The sequence below is a fragment of the Ctenopharyngodon idella genome, chromosome 21 (assembly GCF_019924925.1).
Source record: "Ctenopharyngodon idella isolate HZGC_01 chromosome 21, HZGC01, whole genome shotgun sequence".
In the NCBI taxonomy this organism is placed as follows: domain Eukaryota; kingdom Metazoa; phylum Chordata; class Actinopteri; order Cypriniformes; family Xenocyprididae; genus Ctenopharyngodon; species Ctenopharyngodon idella.
Genome location: NC_067240.1, coordinates 18,300,037 through 18,323,109, shown reverse-complemented (window position 1 = coordinate 18,323,109; position 23,073 = coordinate 18,300,037). Strand labels below are relative to the sequence as shown.

The window sequence follows — 23,073 nt, the reverse complement described above, 5'->3', positions numbered from 1 at the left end:
TCTATATATTGATTTATTTTTATTTCATTTTAGTTTTTGTTATTTTGGCTATGTAAGTGAAATAAAGTTTTTTTTTTGTTGTTATTTTATTTTAGTTAATGTTTGTTTTATTTCAAATAACGATTTCTAGTTTTACTTAATAACAAATAAACCTGCCATAAACTTGGAATGATATGTAGAAATTTATGAAGTACACTACTGGTCAAAAGTTTGGAAACATTACTATTTCATTAAAAATACAGAAAAAACAATAATATTGTGAAATATTATTACAATTTAAAATTATGGTTTTCTATTTTAATATACTTTAAAATATAATTTATTTCTGTGATGCAAAGCTAAATTTTCATCAGCCATTACTCCAGTCTTCAGTGTCACATGATCTTCAGAAATCATTCTAATATACTGATTTGATACTCAGTTATTATCAATGTTGAAAACAGTTGTGTTGCTTAATATTTTTTTTGGAACCAGTGATACTTTTTTCAGGATTCATTGATAAATAAAAGGTTAAAAAGAACAGCATTTATTCAAAATATAAATCTTTTCTAACAATATAAATTTTACTATTACTTTTTATCAATTTAACACATCCGTGCTGAATAAAAGTATTAATTTCCTTCAAAAAAAAAAAGAAAGAAAAAAAAATTACTGACCCCAAACTTTTGAACGGTAGTGTATATTGTTACAAAAGATTTCTATTTTAAATAAATGCTTTTTTTTTTTTTTTTTACTTTTTATTCATCAAAGAATCCTGAAGAAGTATCACAGGTTATAAAATAATATTAAGCAGCACAACTGTTTCCAACATTGATAATAAATCAGCATATTACAATGATTTCTGAAGGATCATGCGACACTGAAGACTGGAGTAACGCTGCTGAAAATTTAGCTTTGCATCACAGAAATAAATTATATTTTAAAGTATATTAAAATAGAAAACCATATTTTTAAATTGTAATAATATTTCACAATATTATTGTTTTTTTCTGTATTTATTATGAAATAAATGCAGCCTTAATGAGCATAAGAGACTTCGTTCAAAAACATTAAAAATAGTAATATTTCCAAACTTTTGACCGGTAGTGTATAATGAAGTATATTCAAAAATAAATCGATTTTTTTTTTTTTTTTTCATTTTGGGTTATTATGGTCAAAAATGAATAAAAGTCAACTGCATCTTTTTATAAAACGTCTTACTTAGAATAAAAATTAGCTGACATTAGCTAAGATATCACCATACTGTATGTTCTGCATTGTTCTTTTCCGAAATTATTATTCAGATTTGTTTCACTCGTGTAGGCTATATGTAGTAACAATTACGTGATTTGATATTTAAAATTGTATAAAGACCTCTACCTCTGGAGGGTGCTAAACTTTAGCATCAGCCAGCCACTATCTCAATAATCATGTTGATGTTACATCCAAACCACCGTGGATGGAAGATTACATTTGACCCTGAGTCCTGACCCAATTTTATATGACTGTCCTCTTTACATTTTGTGTTTTTTTAATGTCAGAAAAAGACCAAAGACCAGCTGGATGACGTTGTTTGCCACTAACTACCTGGCGAGCACTAGGACCCGGATTAGTAGTGATTTGGAGTGGTCTGCACGCGCCCCTGTCAAAAGTGTAGTGTTGGCCACACGCGCGCTGCATAAGATGCTGGTGTACATTACAGTGAGGGACTGCTGAAGCGTGCTAACGGAGTATTTAAGAAAAGTATTCTCTTCGTCATGGAGATCACCGATTCCACTTGTAAGTCTGAAATTGTATTCATTCGAAAATAGCCTTACAGTTACTCGAAATAAGTTATAATGCAATATTTTAGTTTTTTAACATTATTAAGTCATCTGCACCTTTTCTGTGTACCTATGCTGGAGGGTGAACCAGATGTTATTTCATAATTCTTATCTTTATCGGGATACAAAGGAAACCTCATCAACACTTACACTGTTTTGTTGGTGATGCAATAGATGGCTAATATCCTAATGAATGAAAAAACTCATTACTGTGTCAAACTAATTTGAACGTCACAAAATTGGTGTTTTTCCCATTGTGTAAACAATGATTTCATTAGGCTAACTACTATGCCATAAAGGCAATTTCAATTATAACCATTTTAATTTAGCTAGATTTTAGTGGATGCAACATTTATTAAACTATTAAATTTTGTTATTGTGACCCCAGGACATGTGTCAATCTTGTTACCTTGATAACATATGGAAAAGATTCCATAAAAAGCATAATGACATCATAATGACATCATCACCCTTTCAGTATGTGAACCCTTCAAGTAGGGGACGGACTTGAAGAGTCATTCCTGTTGTCATGATTTTGTACAGTAATACATTTCTAAAATTGAACTCTTAATTGCATACTTTGTATAAAATCTTAAATAAATACACTTAAAAATCACCTTTCTAAAGCCAATTATGTGTGACATGACCCTTAGATAGACTGAACTGAATATTGTTCTCCTCATTTCTTATGTTTTCCTCCAAATTATAATTTGTTAAAGGCCCAAATAAACATGTCCAGTGCAAGGAAAGCATAATGTTCAACAAGAATCATTACAGTAAATTTTAACACCTCCTCATTATATTGAATCAAAAGTTCAAAACCTTTCACAGCCAGTGCTGCAAAATATATAAAAATATCTCTCTTCCTCTCATCCTGTATTCTTCATGTTCCTAACTTTCCATTGACCCAGCTATCAGCTCCTTCATCCTGCTGTTTTAGCTGGTTGAAGGCCAGTTCAGCATGATGTCTATTCATGATCTGAAAGAAGACTTCCTTGCCTCTCATGCAGGAAATCCGCTTGAGAATGTGTTCAACTTTGAGTTTGTTTGCATGGATGCCAGGAAAAAACAGCCCATCAGCCACTTGTTGCTGTTTTTAGTCATGGTGGGATTTGGAAATGCCCTTTTATGTGTGTAATTGTTCCTTTTGAGGAGCGTTAGTTAGTGCACTACCTTTCAAAAGTTTGGGGTTGGTAAGATTTATTTAATGTTTTTGAAAGAAGTCTCTTATGCTCACCAAAGTACAGTAGAAAAAGTAATAGTGAAATATTATTATAATTTAAAATAACTTTCTGTTTTAATATATTTTAATATATCAGTGTCACATGAACCTTCACAAATCATTCTAATATGCTGATTCGGTGCTCAAGAAACATTTCTTATTATTATTATCAATGTTGAAAACAGTCGTGCTGCGTAATATCTTTTCATTTTTCTTACTGACCCTGAACTTTTGAACGGTAGTGTAAGATTATGCCATCTCCTTTGAAATAATGGTTTAGTTTTCCTAATTGCTACTTAATTCACCGATGAATTGATTCACAGAAATTGTAGTCGGATATATGACAATATGCTTTGATTCAAGTCAAGACTTCATTCAAACTCTGAAAGGTGGGAGTGGTGGTGGGAGGGGGGTCTAAAGTGCACTGATTCCTCCAGTTCCTTATGCACATGGCTTACATCTATAAATACCCATGGCCATATAGACAAAGGCTTCTCTCTTCTGCAGCTTGCGAGCCTGATGGGTCCGCACAGGCCTGACAGTGTCTCTCACTCCAGCATTCCTCGCACCGAGCGCAGCCGTCAAGGGCGGCTCTTGTCTGTAGAGAAATCACACAGGGTTATTACGATACAGAGGGGCCGGAAAGGTCTTTGTGTGTGACCCTGTAGGCTCTTCCACACTTGTGTCCTCAAAGAGTGGAAATCAAAGCCAGTCATCACAGGGATGACCAATGTATTAACCCCCTAATGAAAGGAGGTCAGATGCTGAGGCCCGGGATAAAGCAAGAAGAGCTTTTCCTAATCAACCTTCCTCAATCCCATTAGTCATGCAAAGTAGTAGCCAAGATATGGGTAGGAGCATTATGTCTGAAAGATAAGAATTTCAGGAAAGATTTTTAGCTTTCAAAGTGTCTGAAATGTCAAAAAGTCAGTGGGGTCCAAAACATTTTTTTCTTTTTGCGTTCCACAGTATAAAAGATAGTCATACAGTTTTGGAACAACATAAGGGAAAGTCAGTCATCCGTTTTTGAAGGATAATTCCAAACTGTCAAATCTTCTACCTGCTAGAGTCTCATATCAGCAGAGGTGTAAAGAGTACATAAAACTATACTTGAGTAAAAGTACAGACACAGTGAAAATGATGGTTAAAAGTCACCAATTCCAATATGACTCGAGTAAAAGTCTTATGCCCCCGGTTTCACATACAAGGCTTAAGCCTATAGTCCCAGACTAAAATGCATGTTTGAGCTGTTTTAGTACTACTTGTGTGTTCTAATTGAACTAAGGCCTAATCCTGGCTTAATCTAAGCCTTGTCTGTGAAACCGATCCTTAGAGTGTCTGATTTTAACTGTACTTAAGTATTTTACTCATATTGTAAGCTCAAAGATGCACTAGTCCTCAACACTTAAGAGATATGCCAGTGAAATTAAGAAACAGTTGATTTGTGAGAGAGCAGTCATATGTTTATTTTCTAAAATCAAAATAAAACTGAACACCTCAAAATTGCTATAAATCAAGGTCGACACAACAGCCTCTTAAACGTCTACAAACACTCAGGTCTCAGTTAAGCTCAAGTGCTCATATAGGCCACAAGTAAACCAATATCCTTCAAAAAGGTCTCTTCAATATAATGGATAAATAAAATAATGTTTAGTAAAATGAAATATTCAAAGCCTACTTGCACTGCACTTGCTCTGGAATAAATGTAAAATAAATGAAACACCTGCGATTCAGCAATTATCGCCATCTGCAGTTTGGGTGAGTAAGGGCAAAACGCACATGTCCTGTAGATGGCAATATCACTTCTGTTGTAGCAGAAAAAAACTGCTGCAGAAAAAGTTAGGTGCCTTGCAAAATGTAACGAGTAATTGCATTACTCATCACGAATGTATTGGAGTAAAAAGTACATATACTTATTCAAAAATGCAGTCAAGTTCGAGAGTAAAAGTTGCTAATATCTTTTATATTCTGTAAAACTACAAAGTTGCCAAAAAGATACTTAAGTACAGTAACCAAATACATACTTTACACCTCTGAATATCAGTTTTGTTATTGCTAATGAAAAGTATTAAAAATAATTTTTATGATTTGAAATAAAGCTGAAATAAAATAAAATATAAATATTAGATGAAAAACTTAAACAGAAAAAAACTTAAATTAAAATTAAGCTAACATTGAAATAAATAGAAATATAAAAAACAAAAAAGAATGACAAAAGTACATAAAATTTAAAATCTGAAAATATAAAAAGTTAATAACAAATATTAATAATAAATAATATAATAGCATATAAATAATACTAAAATAACACTGGACTTAAACTGTAAATTAGACATCTGATGTGAATTGTGATAATGTTTATGTCACTTTAAAAAGAGGTCACCTGAAAGCCCTTTTTCTATATATACAATTCTGTCTAAAGGCAGTTCTTCATTGCTTGCCATTTTAAAAATGGCAAACAAAATTCATGCAAATCGAGCACACTAAATCACTGATTTCTCATGCAACAATCAAAGATTAAGTTGCTTTTTCATAAAAACACAGTGAAAGTTTAGGATTGTGTCAAACAACAGTCATGGAAGGTTTTACAGCTGGGGTTGTTGTTGGGTAATGTACAAATGCAACTCTCATGACCGCGTGCCTTAAGTCTTATGACTGCAGTGTAGAAACAGAGAAGATGGTGGAAGATACAGCAAAAGACTGCCCTGTTCCTTCACTATAAATCCCATCTGGTTATGAGCGGACAGTTCTCTTGTTCATTTTGATGTACTTTTTGCTGATGGGCAGGTTATTCCTCCGATGTCTACCGACTGGCATTCATTTTCTGAGTATCTTGCATAATCCAACTGTATAATACTTGGTTGCATATCTCAACTAGACTGTTCTCCAAGAGACACTCGGTCCTCCAAATATTTTATGTGAGTAAATGTGAGTGTGATTGCCAATGAGTAAAACTGTCATCTCTGTGGTTTACAAAGTCTGAAATATAGCATTATCCTCCAACCAGAAAACAGATTTTAGTGTGGAAAGATGTGTGTAGGACTGTAAATGAAACATCTCAAATTTCAGTGGTCGCACAGTGCATGAAGTAAACAATCAGTCTCTGTGGGTTTAAAGGGTTAGTTCAACCAAAAATGTAAATTCTGTCATTAATTACTCTCCCTCATGTCATTCCACACCCATAAGAACTTCGTTCATCTTTGGAACACAAATTAAGATGTTTTTGATGAAATCCGAGGGGTTCCTGACTCCATGACATGACATTTTTTAACGATGTCTTTAGTACCATTCTGGACCTTGAAAGAGGTGGTTAAATTGCTGTCATGGAGGAGTCAGATACCTCTTGGATTTCATCAAAAATATCTTAATTTGTGTTCCAAAGATGAATGAAAGTCTTACAGGTGTGGAACGACATGAGGGTGAGTAATTAATAACAGAATTTTCATTTTTGCGTGAACTAACCCTTTAAGATCTGGGGAGTTGCCTGGTCACAGACCCAAAATTTCAATGTAATGATCTCCAAGACACTTCATTATCACTCTTGCCATGTGACATGGTGCTCCATCATGCTGGAAAATGCACAAGTCATCAACAAATTGCTCCTGGGTTGATGGGATGAGTTGCTCTTGCAGGACGTTTTGATACCATTCTTTATTCATGGCAGTGTTTTTGGGCAGAATTGCAAGAGAGCCCACTCCTTTGGATGAAAAGCAACCCCACACATGGATGGTCTCAGGATGCTTCACTGTTGGCACGACACAGGACTCATGGTAGCGCTCATTATTTCTTCTCCAGACAATCTATTTTCCAGATGTCCCAAACAGTCGGAAGGGGGCTTCATCAGAGAAAATAAGTTTGAAGCCTGAAGCCTTCTTCATTGGAGTTGAACTCTCTCCTTGAATTTCTTGATCAAGTAAATGGTTTAAAAAAATATATCTATCATTATCTCTGTTCATAAGGCCTATAAGCCTTTAAAGGGGACATATAACGCCCCTTTTACAAGATGTAATATAAGTTTCAGGTGTCCCCAGAATGTGTCTGTGAAGTTTCAATTCAAAATAACCCACAGATCATTTATTAAAGCTTGTCAAATTTGTCCCATTTGGGTGTGAGCAAAAGCACACCATTTTTGTGTGTGTCCCTTTAAATGCAAATGAGCTGCTGCTCCCGGCCTACTTTCCAGAAGAGGGTGGAGCTTGAACAGCTCGCACTTCAGATACTCAACAACAACAAAGCTGGAGAATCTCACGCAGCCAAAATGACGATTGTCAGTAGTGGTGTTCAGCCACATTGTTCAAACCGGAGTCGGACACTAATGGACAGACTCGGAAAGAAGTTACAACTTTCAGAATGCAACTGGACGTTTCTGAACGGTTAGTGGATAAATTTATGTAGTTGCTGTGGAGTTGATTCAACTCATCGACTAGCATGTGCCGTCATGTTAATCTTTTGTGCAAATCCAGCGTTGAACTGACCCTCGTTTGTGAAGCAGTCCGGCGTAAAAAAATGTTTTGCGCAAATATATAACACTTTACCGACTTTCTTCAGCACATTTCCTTCATAATTGAAATTCAACCACGGTTTCCTCAGTGGCTCAGATGGAGACTCTTATGTTTGTTGGTACATCAAATAACAGAACATTTGTAATGTCTTTTTTGGCGCAGACATTATATATCTCCAGCTGCTACAGCGAGTAAACAGAAATGGCGGACTTCTGCGGCTCACTCAGGGCGGTATCTATGCTAACAGGGCAGATCGTCACCAGTCATGGGCGGGGCTTCCCTACCCGAGTAGGGGGAAATCTGGAACCGTGCGTTTGGAGAGACTGTTTATGATTTATGGAGATTAAAAAAAAGGAGTTGGTGGATTTTTACCATTATAGGCTGGTTGTTTACAGACACTGTGGACACACATCTGTGTTCAAACACCTTAAAAAGTGAATTTTCATTTTGAATAATAGGTCCCCTTTAAACTTCAAGTTTTTTAAATAAAAAAAAAATTCAAAACGTTCAAACAAGACTTCTTATCAAATGCTGTTTTTTTAGTTAAAAACTGCAGTGGATAAATTTCTTCTAATTTACTTTTTAATGGTGCACAACCCTGCTCAGCATGTGTTCAGACAATCACAATGTACTTCAACTTGTTGAAGGAGGATTTTTTCCCATGCTCATTAAGCCATCGATAACCATGTTGTCATCCTCAAAGCCTTCATCCTTTCCCTTTCAATTATGTGGCCTGTTGTTCCTCTGTAATTGACCCCACCCAGCAAGCTGTCATCCACTAAAATAGTGAGTTTTAAATTATAGCCATCTCACCCTTGGCCTTCATGTGACCTTGACTGGTGTTCATCAAAGCCTCTTCTATGTATCTAGCCCTGCTTGTGTGTCCTTTAGAACTATGGCACGTGATGTCCACCCACCCTGAATCAGACAGCTGATAATCTTTTTTAAGGGTTGTGTGGTCACGGCATTCTGCATATGATGCTTGTAGGATCTGAACCCTCATTCCTCACTGTTACGGGAGAAACCCAATATGGTCTGTGGATAAGACCACTAAACAGGCACAGATGGTGCGTGTTGTAGATATGTAGTGTGCTATGATTTTGTAGTGTTTTGTTGGAACCGGTCCAGGTGGGAGAGTCCGGAGCTGAGAGAGAGCGTGCTTGTTAGCGAAGGACGGATGGTATGTCATTTTTGGGGGTGTGTGGAGGAGAGGAATAGGAAGCAGAAGGTTAGGGATGATAGAAACTGCTGTCGTCAGCCCAGACAGGAAGCTACAGCTGCAGGACATATCCCCTTACCCACAATGCCCTTGCCTCAAGACCGTACAGCTGCTTTCTCTAGAATTTGTTTTGCAAGTGTTAGTGTATATGTGATTGTGTTCAGTGATGTATTTGAGTGAATGAATGTTTCTGAATGCTTCGCACTGCATTGTCCTCTTTTCCTCAAAGGTGATGTCATTGTGTAATTTCGGACCTCACAATGCCACATTGTCTAACTACTTTGCCGAGCCACTCAATGAAAGTTCAGTTGGAATGTTGTATAAAAATGTGCCCAGTCCAAACTACAAAGAAAGTACTTGCTATATTGCAGATTTCATGTATAAAATAGCTGTTTTATATATCCTCTCATAATATTACTATAATCATTTATAATTAATATTTAATTCATGTAAATGGAACATTTGAATATTTTTTCCTTTTGTATGTGGTGTAATGGCAGTGTTGAGTTTTATTCTTTAAAGACCTACCAATATTGGAGACTATTACCAATTAAAAAAGTGTAAATATCGACTAATATGACTAAGTGTTGATGAGCGAAGTCTTTCTACTGTCGCTTTCAGTTAAAGGATTAGTTCACGTCAGAATTAAAATTTCCTGATAATTTACTCACCCCCATGTTTATGTCTTTCTTTCTTCAGTCGAAAAGAAATGAAGGTTTTTGAGGAAAACATTCAATTTTTCTCTATATAGTGGACTTCAGTGGGGTTCAACGGGTTGAAGGTCCAAATTGCAGTTTCAGTGCAGCTTCAAAGGGCTCTACACGATCCCAGACAAGGAATAAGAGTCTTATCTAGCGAAACCATCTGCCATTTTCTAAAAAAAAAAAAAAAATTATATACTTTTTAACCATAACCCTGTTGAAGTCCACTATATGGAGAAAAATCCTGGAATGTTTTCCTCAAAAACCTTAATTTCTTTTCGACTGAAGAAAGAAAGACATAAACATCTTGGATGACATGGGGGTGAGTAAATTATCAGGAAGTTTTAATTCTGAAGTAAACTAATCCTTTAAATACAGTATGTCTTTGGTCTGTGAGAGTCAGCAGACAGATTCCCACACATTACACACAAGGAATAGTTGTAACTTGTAACTGAGCTGACTGTGCTTATTTCCACAAACTTGACCCAGTTTCCAGAGAGAAACATGGCCAGCAGAAGACACAGAGGAACAGAGGGTGTTGTGTGAGAACTTACGTTGCTCGGAAAAGGGACGGGTCACTCCCTCGCCCGTGTCAGCAAGTGCACACCCAGACAATGGCCCTCTGGAGAGCTGCGGCCCTGGAGTTGTGATTGCGCCTCTCTCAGTACAATAACAGAGTCATCCTTCTCTCTGCTCTCTGAGTTTCCGCCTCCTACTCTTCTTCCGCCCCTCACTTTTTCTTGTTTCCTCTTACGGACACACACATATTCACGTTTCCTGCTCTTTGGGAGAGAGGAAAACTCTTAGGAGTTTACTGGCCATTAAGCCAATTCAATGAAAGACAACTGAAAGATAGCTTATCATTGGCTGTGTGTTTAAAGTCGGCATGAAACGGAAGTTGCGATAGTCTTTTCTTCCCTATTGTGACGTATATCTGAATGAAACAGCTTCTGGAACAAGAAAAATGTAGGGTGGGACTTGATTTTGTCCATCGGGTATTGATTGGATGATTATAGTTTGCTAATACTGTGATCTGACAGGTTGTCCCGCCCTCGTCATCAGAGAAGAGAAGAGATATCACAGCAACAGAGAGGGGAAGTTATTTTAAATAAAAATTACGAGGGCATATGAATTAAAAAAAAAAAAAAAATTTGCACAGATTTGTAAAAAATACTGCAATATTCCATAAAAAAACAGTAATTGCTAATTTAGATTGTAGATAATAATGTGTTAGAAGGAACCCAGTGCAGACATCAGACACATGAAATCACACCAATGAGGACAAACTGACAGAGAAACACACACAAAAAAAAAAACACTCCTCAGCACAATGCAGCTCAGTTTTGTTTTTGTCTGAAAATGGTGGGTTTCTCATGTCCTTCAGCTGTCGGGACCGGAGAGAGATTCAGTGGTTTGCTTTCTTTATCTCTGTCAGCTCTGTGTTTGTGCTCTGCCAACAGAGCTGCAAAGGCATTTGGAAATCTGCATTGTGAATTATACGGTCTCTTCTCTGTTGACAGTCAACCAGGAAGGTTCCTGTCTTAGAGTGATATTATGCCTCATTTACTGAGCCATAAATAATAGGCACTTAGGTGTTTATTCTGGAAAATGTTTTAATTTATTCCAGAATTAACAGTTTTGGAATTTGTTTATTGTTTAAAAATGATTATACTGAATGTTTAAATGATTATAATTCTGGCACACCTAAAAATGCCTATTAATAGAAATCAGTGGTGTAGTTTTCACCTTTATTTAGCCGTATGTTTGTTCACTGTGGCGTTTACATTTGTTGGCTCATTTCACTGTTTCTCTTGCATCATCTTACACAGGGCTGTATTTTTTTAAATGAGGGTTTTTGTTAAATGACTGACTGAAGAGCAAATTTGCACAGCCCTCTAAGTAAATATGCTGACACAAGTTCTCTTACAGTCTTTCATTGACGTTCTCTATTCCCCAATGTGCTGTGTATAATTTAAAAGTAATGATTAATGCTAAAAAATGTATATTTAATGTAGACCAATTGTTTAATATTTAATTGCAGAATAATTATTTTTAAGCAGCTTTTAATTGCACCCTTTTTATTAGGGCTGGGAGGAAAAATCAATTCACCTAACTATCACGATTTTTTTGTTTACGATTTTTTTTATTCCAGAATCGATATTAATTAAAAATAACTTGCTTTATCCTTGCTTATAGACGAGGTGGACAGAAGTTACTCATATTTGCTCCAACAGAGGGCAAAATGTGTCATTATCTATGCGTAATATCCTTTTTAAACGGACAAGAGAAAGCGATGTGAGACCACCCAGTGCTTTAAAGAAAGCAAAACGTCATTGGCCTGCCACAATATCAACATTGACCGCACTGTTAAAAAATGGTTGTCATTGAATCGTTTATTCAAGAGAATGTAGTACTGTAATGTATGATGCTTCTGAAATAAAACTCAGAAAGATGTGATGAATTGTTATTGTAAATATGACTCATCTTATACATCATGTTGAGTCTGTATAAATATATGATTCAACTTTTCCACATGGTCTAGTGTTAAAAAAACGAAGAAAAATCACAATACATAGCAATATCGAATTGCAATACTTAAAAATTCTTAAAAATCGCAATACATATATCGTATTGGCAGGCACCCAAGTACCGTGATAGTATCGAATCAGGAGTTGGGTGTTTTGTCCCAGCCCTAATTTTTAGTCGCTATATTAACAGTAGTGTGTAACATGGACTTTTACATACCAAGACATATCCAGTGAACAGGATGATTCTCAAAATAGAAGTGCAAACGCAGAAAAGATCCTTTATTTTGAATTCCCTGTTTGCGTAGCGGTTTGCGTCCCCCTCTTCAAAGCAGTGTTTGTTTTCAGAGCGGTGAGGGTCTAGAAAAGAAACCTCATGAGCTATGCAACAGGTTTTTTGATCTGGTTCAGAAAGATAGAAAAAAACGCTGTCAGGGCAGAAGCAAAAGAAAGGTCACATATTGCAGTAATTACTTTTGGCCAAGAATAATAATTCCTGAATCAGCAAAGCTAAATGAGTGGCAGGTACAGCCTTGAAAGAGGGACTTTTCCTTTCCCATCCCTCTCTCTTGAGCAGGGTTGGGGTGTGGTGTGAAGTGCTTACATGTGAAAGATGTGTGACTGATCTCTTTAATCTGTTTTGAGAAAGAGATTTAATTCTTTTTGGAATGATGCATGCACTCTAAAAACTTTCATTGTGTCAGACAAACTCTATTTTAAGCGTTGAATGAACTATCAAAAGTATTAAAGGTTGACATTACACAAAAGAATTAAATAAAGTCAGCTTTCTATTTAGTATGAGCAACTTAAAATATTAAACAGCAAGAACTTACAATGTTAAGTTTGGTGGTGAGGATTCTACCTCCAGCTCTGTGTTGTTTTGACTGTGTGTTTGCATCTTATGACGTAATTTTCCATCATGAAAATCTACTTTTTCGAATTTCTCCTAGACAGTTGCTCTGATTTTCACAAAAATCAAACCAGATCATCTTCAGACAATGTCAACAAAAATTCAAGTTGATTGGTCAAACCGTTCTCGAATAACAGCCAAACAAATTTGACGAAGGGCACACCTAAATGGACGTAAGGCTATGTCTCCACAACGCTTTAGCGTGTTCAGACCAAACTTGGTGTATGTTATGACAACTATGACCCGAGGCTACCTGCAGTGCCCCCTAGTGGTCAGGAGATTTGAAAAATCTAAATGTTTTGCTTATAACTTTTGAATGATTTGGCCAAAAAGACTGGCCTCTTTAGATTCGGTGCGACATACTGAGTCGAACGATACCCTATTTTCCCATGTTGGTCATTTTGTATTTTGTTGTAAAATGCTATATTTTACTAATGCATTGGTGTATCATTATAAACTCGGTATGTGCCATCGGCACCATTCCCTTGAAGTACTCAAAAAATTTCAATACAGCACCACCTTCTGGTCAAAAGTTATAATGAAATTTCAAAAAATGCTAATAGCTTTTGATTTAATTAGCCTATTTTAATGAAACTGGTCTTAATACATTCCTTGGTTCATGCCGAGAACATAAAAACTAATTCTGCCATAGTCGGCCAAACTTCCTGTCCGCCATTTTGATTTTCTTTAAATACTTTTTAAACTCCTCATAGACCATTTGTCTGATTTTCACCAAATTCAAGTCAGATCATCTTCAGACCGAGCTGGCAAAAAGTTACGGATTTCGCGCTGATAGATGAAATTGTTTTTGTATACCGCATCAACAAATTTGATGGCATGATGCTAAAAGGACACTGAGGTTGTTTCTCTGCAATGCTTTGAAATATTGACACCAAACCAAACCAAGCTGTATGTGTCATTGTCACCTTACTCTGACCACACCACATCAATTTTGTAACAGCACCACCTATTGGTCAAAAGTGATAAACCATTAAATCATATTACTAATGATTGTATTTATGATTTTTCAGCCATTTTGTAAAGTTTTATGTCACTATTATCTAATATTAATGCAAAATCATTGAATTTGGATCCACAAGTTAAAATATTATTAGTTTACAGAACTTATTATATTATGTTTGACCAACTTTAATTGTTGCGTTGACAACAATTTTTCCACAAGTCCTGAAGCTGAACAAAGATTCTGTTTAAGTGTTTCTACTATATTGTCCAGTATAATGTGAGCAGCACAACTCAGTTCATCATTGTCAAAGTGCAATCTAACAAAATCATATGATTACATCGGAGAGTGGGTCTTGTGCATGGCACAGATTTACTGAAATGGCTCCAAGTGAATTTGATCAATCTGGCTCTCCCAGAACGCAACTGACAAGACAAGACAGGGGAATGAGGAGATGTATCATGAGGATAGAAACTGAAGTTGACTGCCAACAAGCAGTGCACAATAATTTACTTGAACATAAAAAGCATTGAAAATAACAGGACATGCAGTCATATATATGCAGTCGTATATATATATATATATATATATATAATAAATTAATAATTAATTACATTATGAATAATTCTTTGAGACCCTAAACATATGTAATGGTTAATTTTTAGACTTGTTATTGAATGCTATAAAGCAGAAATTTTATTTATTATCAGTTCCTACAACATTGTGAAAACTATGTTTTCATAGTTGGAGTCTCTTAACCCAAAGAGAACTATTAAATCACCCGTAAATGTTAATCAGAATTTTAAAACCAGCATCTAACTGTACATTTCAGGTCTGGACATTCAAGCTACTTTTCTACAGGTTTCCTTCTTAAAATTAATAATGAGACATGTCCGCACCTAAAGACAACCATTATAAATGTTGTTGCATTCTTATTCCAAGACTTTCTAAAAATGTCGTTTGTCTTTAGGGGGTTTCTTGTTTCCTGTGTTTGTTAGGCCATTCATAACACTGCATCTATTGTTCACCGTACACATATTTAGAAGAACACTACCATAAGAAATCAATTCAGGTCATACCCCTTTTCTTTGCTTGTTTATTGCATTAAACCTTCAGGATATCATGTTTGGCATTTTGGCAAGGTTTCTTCAACAAACAGCCAAAGAAATCAGATGTCCAACAGCTGAGGTCTCATGATGGATTTTAAAAAGGTCAAATGGACTGAATGGAAATGCCCAGTCACTCCTAGTAACATGCTTAGAAAATAAATGCAAAGAAAAGTTTTTAATCAAATTAAAATAAAAGTTGTGTGTATATTTAGACCATCTGATGTATATAAATGCAATGGGGTCCAAAAGTCTAAGACCACTAGCGATTGTCATCTTCTGCAAACATGTTTCTGCTCACTGATCCAGTCCTTCTCTCGAATCTCTGTGCAGGTATGGAGCACCTGGTGAAGGAGCTGAGTTTGCTTCTCAAGCTGCTGGAGAACGAGAGCGTGAGTTCAGCCACCGCAGAGAAGATGAGCGTGGTCAGGAACTTGGTCAAACAGCTGCAGCCATCTGGTGAGATTGAACAGCAAATATATAACAGCTGAGATTAACCTATTGGCCACGGCCCCACTGAAAGGATTCACGTGTTAATAATTATAGCAATGTAAAGGTATTTCAGGCAGCAACGTTACTCTGAAGAAAATGACTGTTTTGAAAAATTACTCATGAAAAAAGTTATCCTAAAAATTATAGGAGTAAAGTGTATATTATGATTGTTTTAATGATGTTCTATGTTGAGTTTCATGTAAGAATTTATGTATAAAGGGTAAATCACACTTGTAAAGTTGCAAATGTATTTATTTATAGTGAATGGATCTGACTTCATATACATGAACACATCTCTCTATGGAAATGGTACCAGCTTTGTTGAATCATTGTTTGAAGAATTTGGTGAGTATATTTCTGTTTATTAAATACAGGTATTATAGACCTTTTTAAAAATCAGTGTTTAAATAACAGTTATGCAAACTGCTAAACAGTGCCTAAAACATGTAATATATAAATTCTTGTAGTAGGGGCTGCGAAGAAATAGCAAAAAAAAGAAAATAATGGCAGCTTTGTTAGTTATAATCATTTTCCCATGGTGTCTTATGAATTGCATGTGTTGTAATTGTTCAGATGTTTTGATGTTTGTTCTCAGATTGTGACCTGCAGGATCTCAGGGACTCGCCTGAAGAGATGAAAGATGTGGAGCAAGAGGAGGCGTCTAAGCACTTGCCCACAAAATCGGTACTAGAATATGTTTTTACCATATTTCAATCAAATAAATGCAGTCTTTCAAAAGCATTAGTTCACTTTAAAATGAAAATTATCCAAAGCTTTACTCACCCTCAAGCCATCCTAGGTGTATTTGACTTTCTTCTTTCTGATGATCACAGTCAGAGTTATATTAATATGAAAATGGAACCAACGAGTATGAAGCTGAAGAAAGCGCATCCATCCATCATAAACGTACTCCACACGGCTCCGGGGGGTTAATAAAGGCCTTCTGAAGTGAAGTGGTGTATTTGTGTAAGAAACATATCCATATTTAACAAATTATGAAGTAAAATATCTAGCTTCCACCAGACTGCCTTTTGTATTGAACTTACGAAGAAAGTGTAAAACTCTCGCAGTTCAAAACGCTTACCCTACACCTTCCGTATTCGAATTACAGAAAAAACATAACTGACGCAACGTCTTTTAAAGGGATAGTTCACCCAAAAATGAAAATTTGATGTTTATCTGCTTACCCCCAGGGTATCCAAGATGTAGGTGACTTTGTTTCTTCAGTAGAACACAAATGATGATTTTTAACTCCAACCGTTGCGGTCTGTCAGTCGTATAATGCATGTCAATGGGAACTCCATCTATAAGAGTCAAAAAAAACATGCACAGACAAATCCAAATTAAACCCTGTGGCTCATGATGACACATTGATGTCTTAAGACACGATGTCTAACTGCCTTGCGCATCCGGTTGGTGAGGTCTAAAAACGCGTTCTGATGACGGAAGTGATGTCTCGCACTTTTACTTCAATGAGTGCGAGAGATCACTTCCGTTGTCAGAGCGCGTTCAGACCTCACCAACCGGATGCGCAAGGCAGTTGGACATAGTGGTCTTTTAGAGGTAAAAAATGATATAAATACTGTTCGGTTTCTCACACAAACTGATCGTTTCATGCCTTAGCGCATCAATGTGTCGTCACGAGCCGCAGGGTTTAATTTGGATTTGTCTGTGCATGTTTTTTTGACTCTTATAGATGGAGTTCCCATTGGCATGCATTATACGACTGACAGACCGCAACGGTTGGAGTTAAAAATCATCATTTGTGTTCTACTGAAGAAACAAAGTCACCTACATCTTGGTTGCCCTGGGGGTAAGCAGATAAACATCAAATTTTCATTTTTGGGTGAACTATCCCTTTAAAGCTGATTTATACTTCTGCGTCGAGTGTACGCAGTAGCTAGCCTGACGTGCACCTCTTCAAAAATGTAACAACGTGTCAATTCTACGTGGACCCCAAGAGCTTGAACCCCTCCCTCAGATCAAAAAACTGGCATGGAGCAAGCAGAGAAGAGTAAGCGTTTTCAACTTCAACAGGAATGAAAAACTGCAACAAAAGTCATTGCCTTTTTGCCACCATCACTGCTGAATCTTCTCTGATAACGTACATGACAAGCTGCTTTTTCTTCAGCTTTTACCTTGATACTAAACATGACCGCGGACGCTCCCTACTAGCGGTCTGCATGTTGCACAATGACGCGGACAACAAGGCATAAGTATAAATGAAAACCAATGCAGAGCCTATGGCACTGGGGCTCCAGCGTAGGTCCGACGCAGAAGTATAAATCAGCCTTTACGCTTTTATTGTAAGTTGAATACGGAAGGCAGTCTGGCAGAAGCTAGATATTTTACTTTATAACTTGTTAAATATGGATATTTTTTACACAAATGCATCGCTTCGCTTCAGAAGGCCTTTATTAACCCCCCAGCGCCGTGTGGAGTACGTTTATGATGGATGGATGCACTTTCTTAAGCTTCATACTCGTTGGTCCCGTTCACTGCCATTAAGCTTGGATGCGTCAGGATATTTATTAATATAACTCTGATGGTGTTCATCAGAAAGAAGAGAGTCATATACACCTAGGATGGCTTGAGGGTGAGTAAAGCTTGGTGTAATTTTCATTTTAAAGTGAACTAATCCTTTAAATATCATACCGGCCATGAACTGTAGCAAATTCTCTTACAGCATCTAAAATAAATTTTAAAAATAAATATAAAAATGAATTCACTTTTCACTATCAGTAAATGCCAAATGAGAATCATTTAAAAAAAATTAATATTTTTTTAACTAAAAAAAAAATTATTTTATTCAAGCATGCAAAGTTGAATTGAATAATTATAGGTTTTGTTTTGTCAGAGTCCCACAGACACACCTCCACCTCTTCCTACCACACCTCCTCCTGATGATTACTATGAAGAAGCCGTCCCGCTCGGACCGGGCACAGCGCCCCAGTATATAACTACACGCAGTAAGTGCAAACACATTCAAGCCTAAGATGGCACAATAACAGCCAGCTATGAATCCTAACACAGTATACTTATTTACCAGACAACTCCAGCCCTCCAAACTCAATAGAGGATGCTTATTATGAAGATGCTGACAACAATTACCCGACAACTCGTCTGAACGGGGCCAGCAAAAACTCCTGTAAGGAACCTGTGCTGTTTTTCATGCTTGTGCATATCAAAATGTTTTATATAGTTTTAATGGTTTTAAATGTCAACAGACAATGATTCAGATGCACTCAGCAGTTCTTATGAGTCCTATGACGAAGAGGATGAGGAAGCTAAAAGCAGAGAAAGGACGCACCAGTGGCCCTCAGAGGAGAGTCCATTGGGCCAAATGAAAGACTGCCGCAAATGTGCCTTCCTGCTGCGCAAGAAGCGATTCGGTCAGTGGGCCAAGCAGCTAACAATTATCCGCGAGAACAGACTTCAGGTGAATCACACTGGGACTTTTAAAAGAAGATAGACAATCTATATTTTCAAACATCTGGCCGAGTAGAAATGTATTTTTAATTTGCCAAGCACTAAACCATTCTGGTTTTATTCTCCACAGTGCTTCAAGAATCCCAAAGATCGCTCTCCACACGTTGACCTGCCCCTGAATCTCTGCAATGTCATCTATGTGCCTAAAGATGGACGCCGCAAGAAGCATGAGCTTCGTTTCTCCATGCCAGGAGGAGAGGCTCTAGTGCTGGCTGTGCAGAGCAAAGAACAGGCCGAGAGCTGGCTCAAGGTGCTTTACTGCAATATATAACATAATATAATGGCTATTTACAAATTACATAAATAAATAAATTGTCTAGATATATAGATTTGAAATTATTACTATTATTATTAATTATGTGAGAAGAAGAAGATAGAGAAAGACATGAAACATGCACAGATATGTAGGAAATCCAGGATTCCCATAGCATGGAAATATCAGAGAATTTTAAAATTGTGATTTCTAGGCATTAAAAAGTTAATAAAGTCATGGAAAAGTCATGGAAATTTTATAGCGAATGTAACATTTATTTACATTATAGTATTTATTTATATTTTAATAATTAGATTTTATTTTAATATGTTTTCATTTTGATGTTATTTTATTTTAAGTTTTAGTAATTCTGTTATATGAGCTTTTGTCATGTTTATTAGTTTTTTTAATATTTCTATTTAGCTTCAACTTATTTTATTTCAGTTAGTTGGTAACTTTTCTAATTTTCATTGAAGTTATTCATCTAATATTTAATTTTATTTTATTTCAGCTTAATTTCAATTAATGTAAATAATTTTTTTAGTAGTTTTATATGTAATTTTTGTTAATAAGTATTAAACACATGCTCAACTCTAAAATATATTTCTTCAGCTAGAAATTGGTCTTTGAAAGTGCAATATCTATGACATTTTTTTTTGTTATAATGACAGAGAAAGTCATGGAAATTGAAAAGTGTGGGAACTCTGGAAGTCATTTTCCACTGACAATTATGCAGAATGTAGTGCTCATTATCCAAAAATAATTGACCAAATAAGAATCAATGATAAATCATAGCAGTCTTATTCGCTTTTATACTCTGACTTGCTGTTTTCTATGGAAGCTTGTTTCCGCCATGGAATAAAAAAATACAAAAGGTAATTGCGACTTTTTTTCTCAGAATTGCGAGATATAAACTTCAAACCAATTCTGAGAACAATTCAACAATTCAGACATTTTTTCACAATTCTGACTTTTTCCTTGCAATTGCGAGTTTATATCTTGCAATTCTGAGAAAAACCCCCTCAAAATTGTAAGATATAAAGTCTTAAATTTTAAAAAAATCGCAATTTTGAGTTTATATTTCACAATTATGAGAAAATGTCAGAATTGTGAGATAAAAAAATCACAATTTCCTTTTTTATTTTTTATTCAGTGGCAGAAACAGGCTTCCATAGTTTTCAGACTTCACAGAGTGTCATAGATTAGATTAAATAACCTGGTTCTGTCAAATATTAGCTGTACGACTCTCTTCTATTAAAACTGTGTAGGTCATTCAGGAAGTGAGCAACCTGGCAAACAACATTAATGGAAAAGAGAATTCATCCTCTCCGATGATACTGCGAAAACTAGAGCTGGATAAGGTAAGTCTGAATGGATTACTAACATCCAGTAGCCCAGAGGACTCTAAACACCTAAACTATATTGATTACAATGTTGACATGAAAATCCCTATAATTGTTTTGTCTGCTTCCTGGTTACTACAGATGATGTCACCAGATAAACATACTTCTGATTCTGACAGCGCAGCCAATGGCGACGTTACCCGCGAGATCTGTGAGAACGGTATGGACATAAATGATGAGCTTCTTTGCTTAGTGAATGCTTTTGGGGTCGGAGTCAGTTTTCCAGGTGTAGCATGTTTCCTCTTGTTAGTTCTGTGATGTCACTCTGAAACAATGGCATTAGGAACTCAGGAAGGATGTAGCTGCTCTCTGCAGTACTTCCTGTGTCTTTGATGGGTCCTGAGGTTAAAGTTTGTCCCTTTTTGTATGTCACATCCTTTTTTTCTTATTGTTTAGGTTTTATATTGGCATGCATATTATATTGGTACCAAATCAAATATCAGGCCATGTTAGACATTGTTTTATAAAACGGATAGTTCCGGTCCTTGATTATTAGTTGAGCTGCGTTCGAAACCATTTTAAATTACTCTACGAACATACACCTGTGACCGAAGTGACAGAAGTTTCCACTTCTGAAGAACTACATTGCTCGGAGGAAGAATAAAATTTGTTATCAATAGCTTTACATTTTGGTGTCTGTGTGTTTATGTAATGAAAACTTGCCAGGTATGTGTCACGATGGGTGGTTGTAATGATGCCCTCGACGAAGGAGATAATTAACTAACACAGTCAGAGATAATTAACTAACACAGACACAGGAACACAGGAGATATAATACACACAGCCACATTAAATACTGACCGAACAAAGAACTGAATGAACTGAAGGCTTAAAGGGATAGTTCACCCAAAAATGAAAATTCTGCCCTTCAAGTTGTTTCAAACCTGTATAAATTTCTTTGTTCTGCTGTACACAAAGGAAGTTATTTGGAAGAATATTTGTAACCAAGCAGATCTCGCCTCCCATTGACTACCATAGTAGGAAAAAAAGTACTATGGTAGTCAATGGGGGGCGAGAATTGCTTGGTTACAAACATTCTTCCAAATAACCTACTTTTCATTTTGGGGTGAACTATCCCTTTAAATACACAGACTGAGTAATCAATGGAAAACAGAACAGGCGCTTAAATTAGGAATTATGTAGACTAATAAGCACAGGGAACTCAGGCAAGCAAGAACAGGCAAAACAGAACCAAAACACAATGAAACAAAACAGACATACAGTAGAACTACAAGTTACAGTATGTGAAATAACCATTTTATAAAAGCAATAAGCCCCGTGAATTTAAAAGTTTTATTAAGTGCTAACGTTGAGATTATGTGGTTTTTATAATCAATTAACACTGCTTTTGTCATTTTTTTTTTACAAGATGGACAAAATTTGTCACTAAAAAAAGTCATTCGGTTTAACCAAAATTTTGGTTTTGCCGAATGACACTTTTGGTTACAAACCCGATTCCAAAATAATAGGGACACTGTACAAATTGTGAATAAAAAAGGAATGCAATGATGTGGAAGTTTCAAATTTCAATATTTTATTCAGAATACAACATAGATGACATATCAAATGTTTAAACTGAGAAAATGTATCATTTTAATGGAAAAATAAGTTGATTTTAAATTTCATGGCATCAACACATCTCAAAAAAGTTGGGACAAGGCCATGTTTACCACTGTGTGGCATCCCCTCTTCTTTTTATAACAGTCTGCAAACGTCTGGGGACTGAGGAGACAAGTTGCTCAAGTTTAGGAATAGGAATGTTGTCCCATTCTTGTCTAATACAGACTTCTAGTTGCTCAACTGTCTTAGGTCTTCTTTGTTGCATCTTCCTCTTTATGATGCGCCAAATGTTTTCTATGGGTGAAAGATCTGCACTGCAGGCTGGCCATTTCAGTACCCGGATCCTTCTTCTACGCAGCCATGATGTTGTAATTGATGCAGTATGTGGTCTGGCTTTGTCATGTTGGAAAATGCAAGGTCTTCCCTGAAAGAGACGACGTCTGGATGGGAGCATATGTTGTTCTAGAACTTGGATATACCTTTCAGCATTGATGGTGCCTTTCCAGATGTGTAAGTTGCCCAAAAAAACCTTCAAATTTTGATTCGTCTGACCACAGAACAGTTTTCCGCTTTGCCACAGTCCATTTAAATGAGCCTTGGCCCAGAGAAAACGCCTGCACTTCTGGATCATGTTTAGATATGGCTTCTTTTTTGACCTATAGAGTTTTAGCCGGCAACGGCGAATGGCACGGTGGATTGTGTTCACCGACAATGTTTTCTAGAAGTATTCCTGAGCCCATGTTGTGATTTCCATTACAGTAGCATTCCTGTATGTGATGCAGTGCCATCTAAGGGCCTGAAGATCACGGGCATCCAGTATGGTTTTCCGGTCTTGACCCTTACGCACAGAGATTGTTCCAGATTCTCTGAATCTTTGGATGATATTATGCACTGTAGATGATGATAACTTCAAACTCTTTGCAATTTT

General features: G+C 36.3%; 1 protein-coding gene and 1 long non-coding RNA gene across 4 annotated transcripts in view; one reads left to right on the top strand and one right to left on the bottom strand.

The window, feature by feature from the left end:
• Positions 1–1,092: 1,092 nt before the first annotated feature.
• The window catches only part of afap1l1b (actin filament associated protein 1-like 1b), a 29,068-nt gene continuing 7,087 nt past the window's right edge, over positions 1,093–23,073 (top strand). The window contains exons 1-10 of one of the 3 annotated variants that reach the window (XM_051876797.1): positions 1,093–1,758; positions 15,282–15,407; positions 15,702–15,785; positions 16,036–16,124; positions 18,283–18,409; positions 18,490–18,588; positions 18,668–18,879; positions 19,000–19,179; positions 20,451–20,543; positions 20,667–20,745. In XM_051876797.1, the coding sequence (XP_051732757.1) occupies positions 1,737–1,758; positions 15,282–15,407; positions 15,702–15,785; positions 16,036–16,124; positions 18,283–18,409; positions 18,490–18,588; positions 18,668–18,879; positions 19,000–19,179; positions 20,451–20,543; positions 20,667–20,745 (1,111 nt within the window). In that variant the 5' untranslated portion in view covers positions 1,093–1,736. The remainder of the gene's footprint in view (positions 1,759–15,281; positions 15,408–15,701; positions 15,786–16,035; positions 16,125–18,282; positions 18,410–18,489; positions 18,589–18,667; positions 18,880–18,999; positions 19,180–20,450; positions 20,544–20,666; positions 20,746–23,073) is intronic. The other 2 variants (XM_051876796.1, XM_051876798.1) reach the window with 2 other exon arrangements.
• Positions 1,765–12,435, bottom strand: LOC127503246 (uncharacterized). Its single transcript, XR_007927056.1, has 3 exons — positions 12,192–12,435; positions 10,001–10,228; positions 1,765–3,622 (listed from the first exon to the last, which is right to left on the bottom strand). It is a non-coding gene; the product is annotated as an uncharacterized LOC127503246 (long non-coding RNA).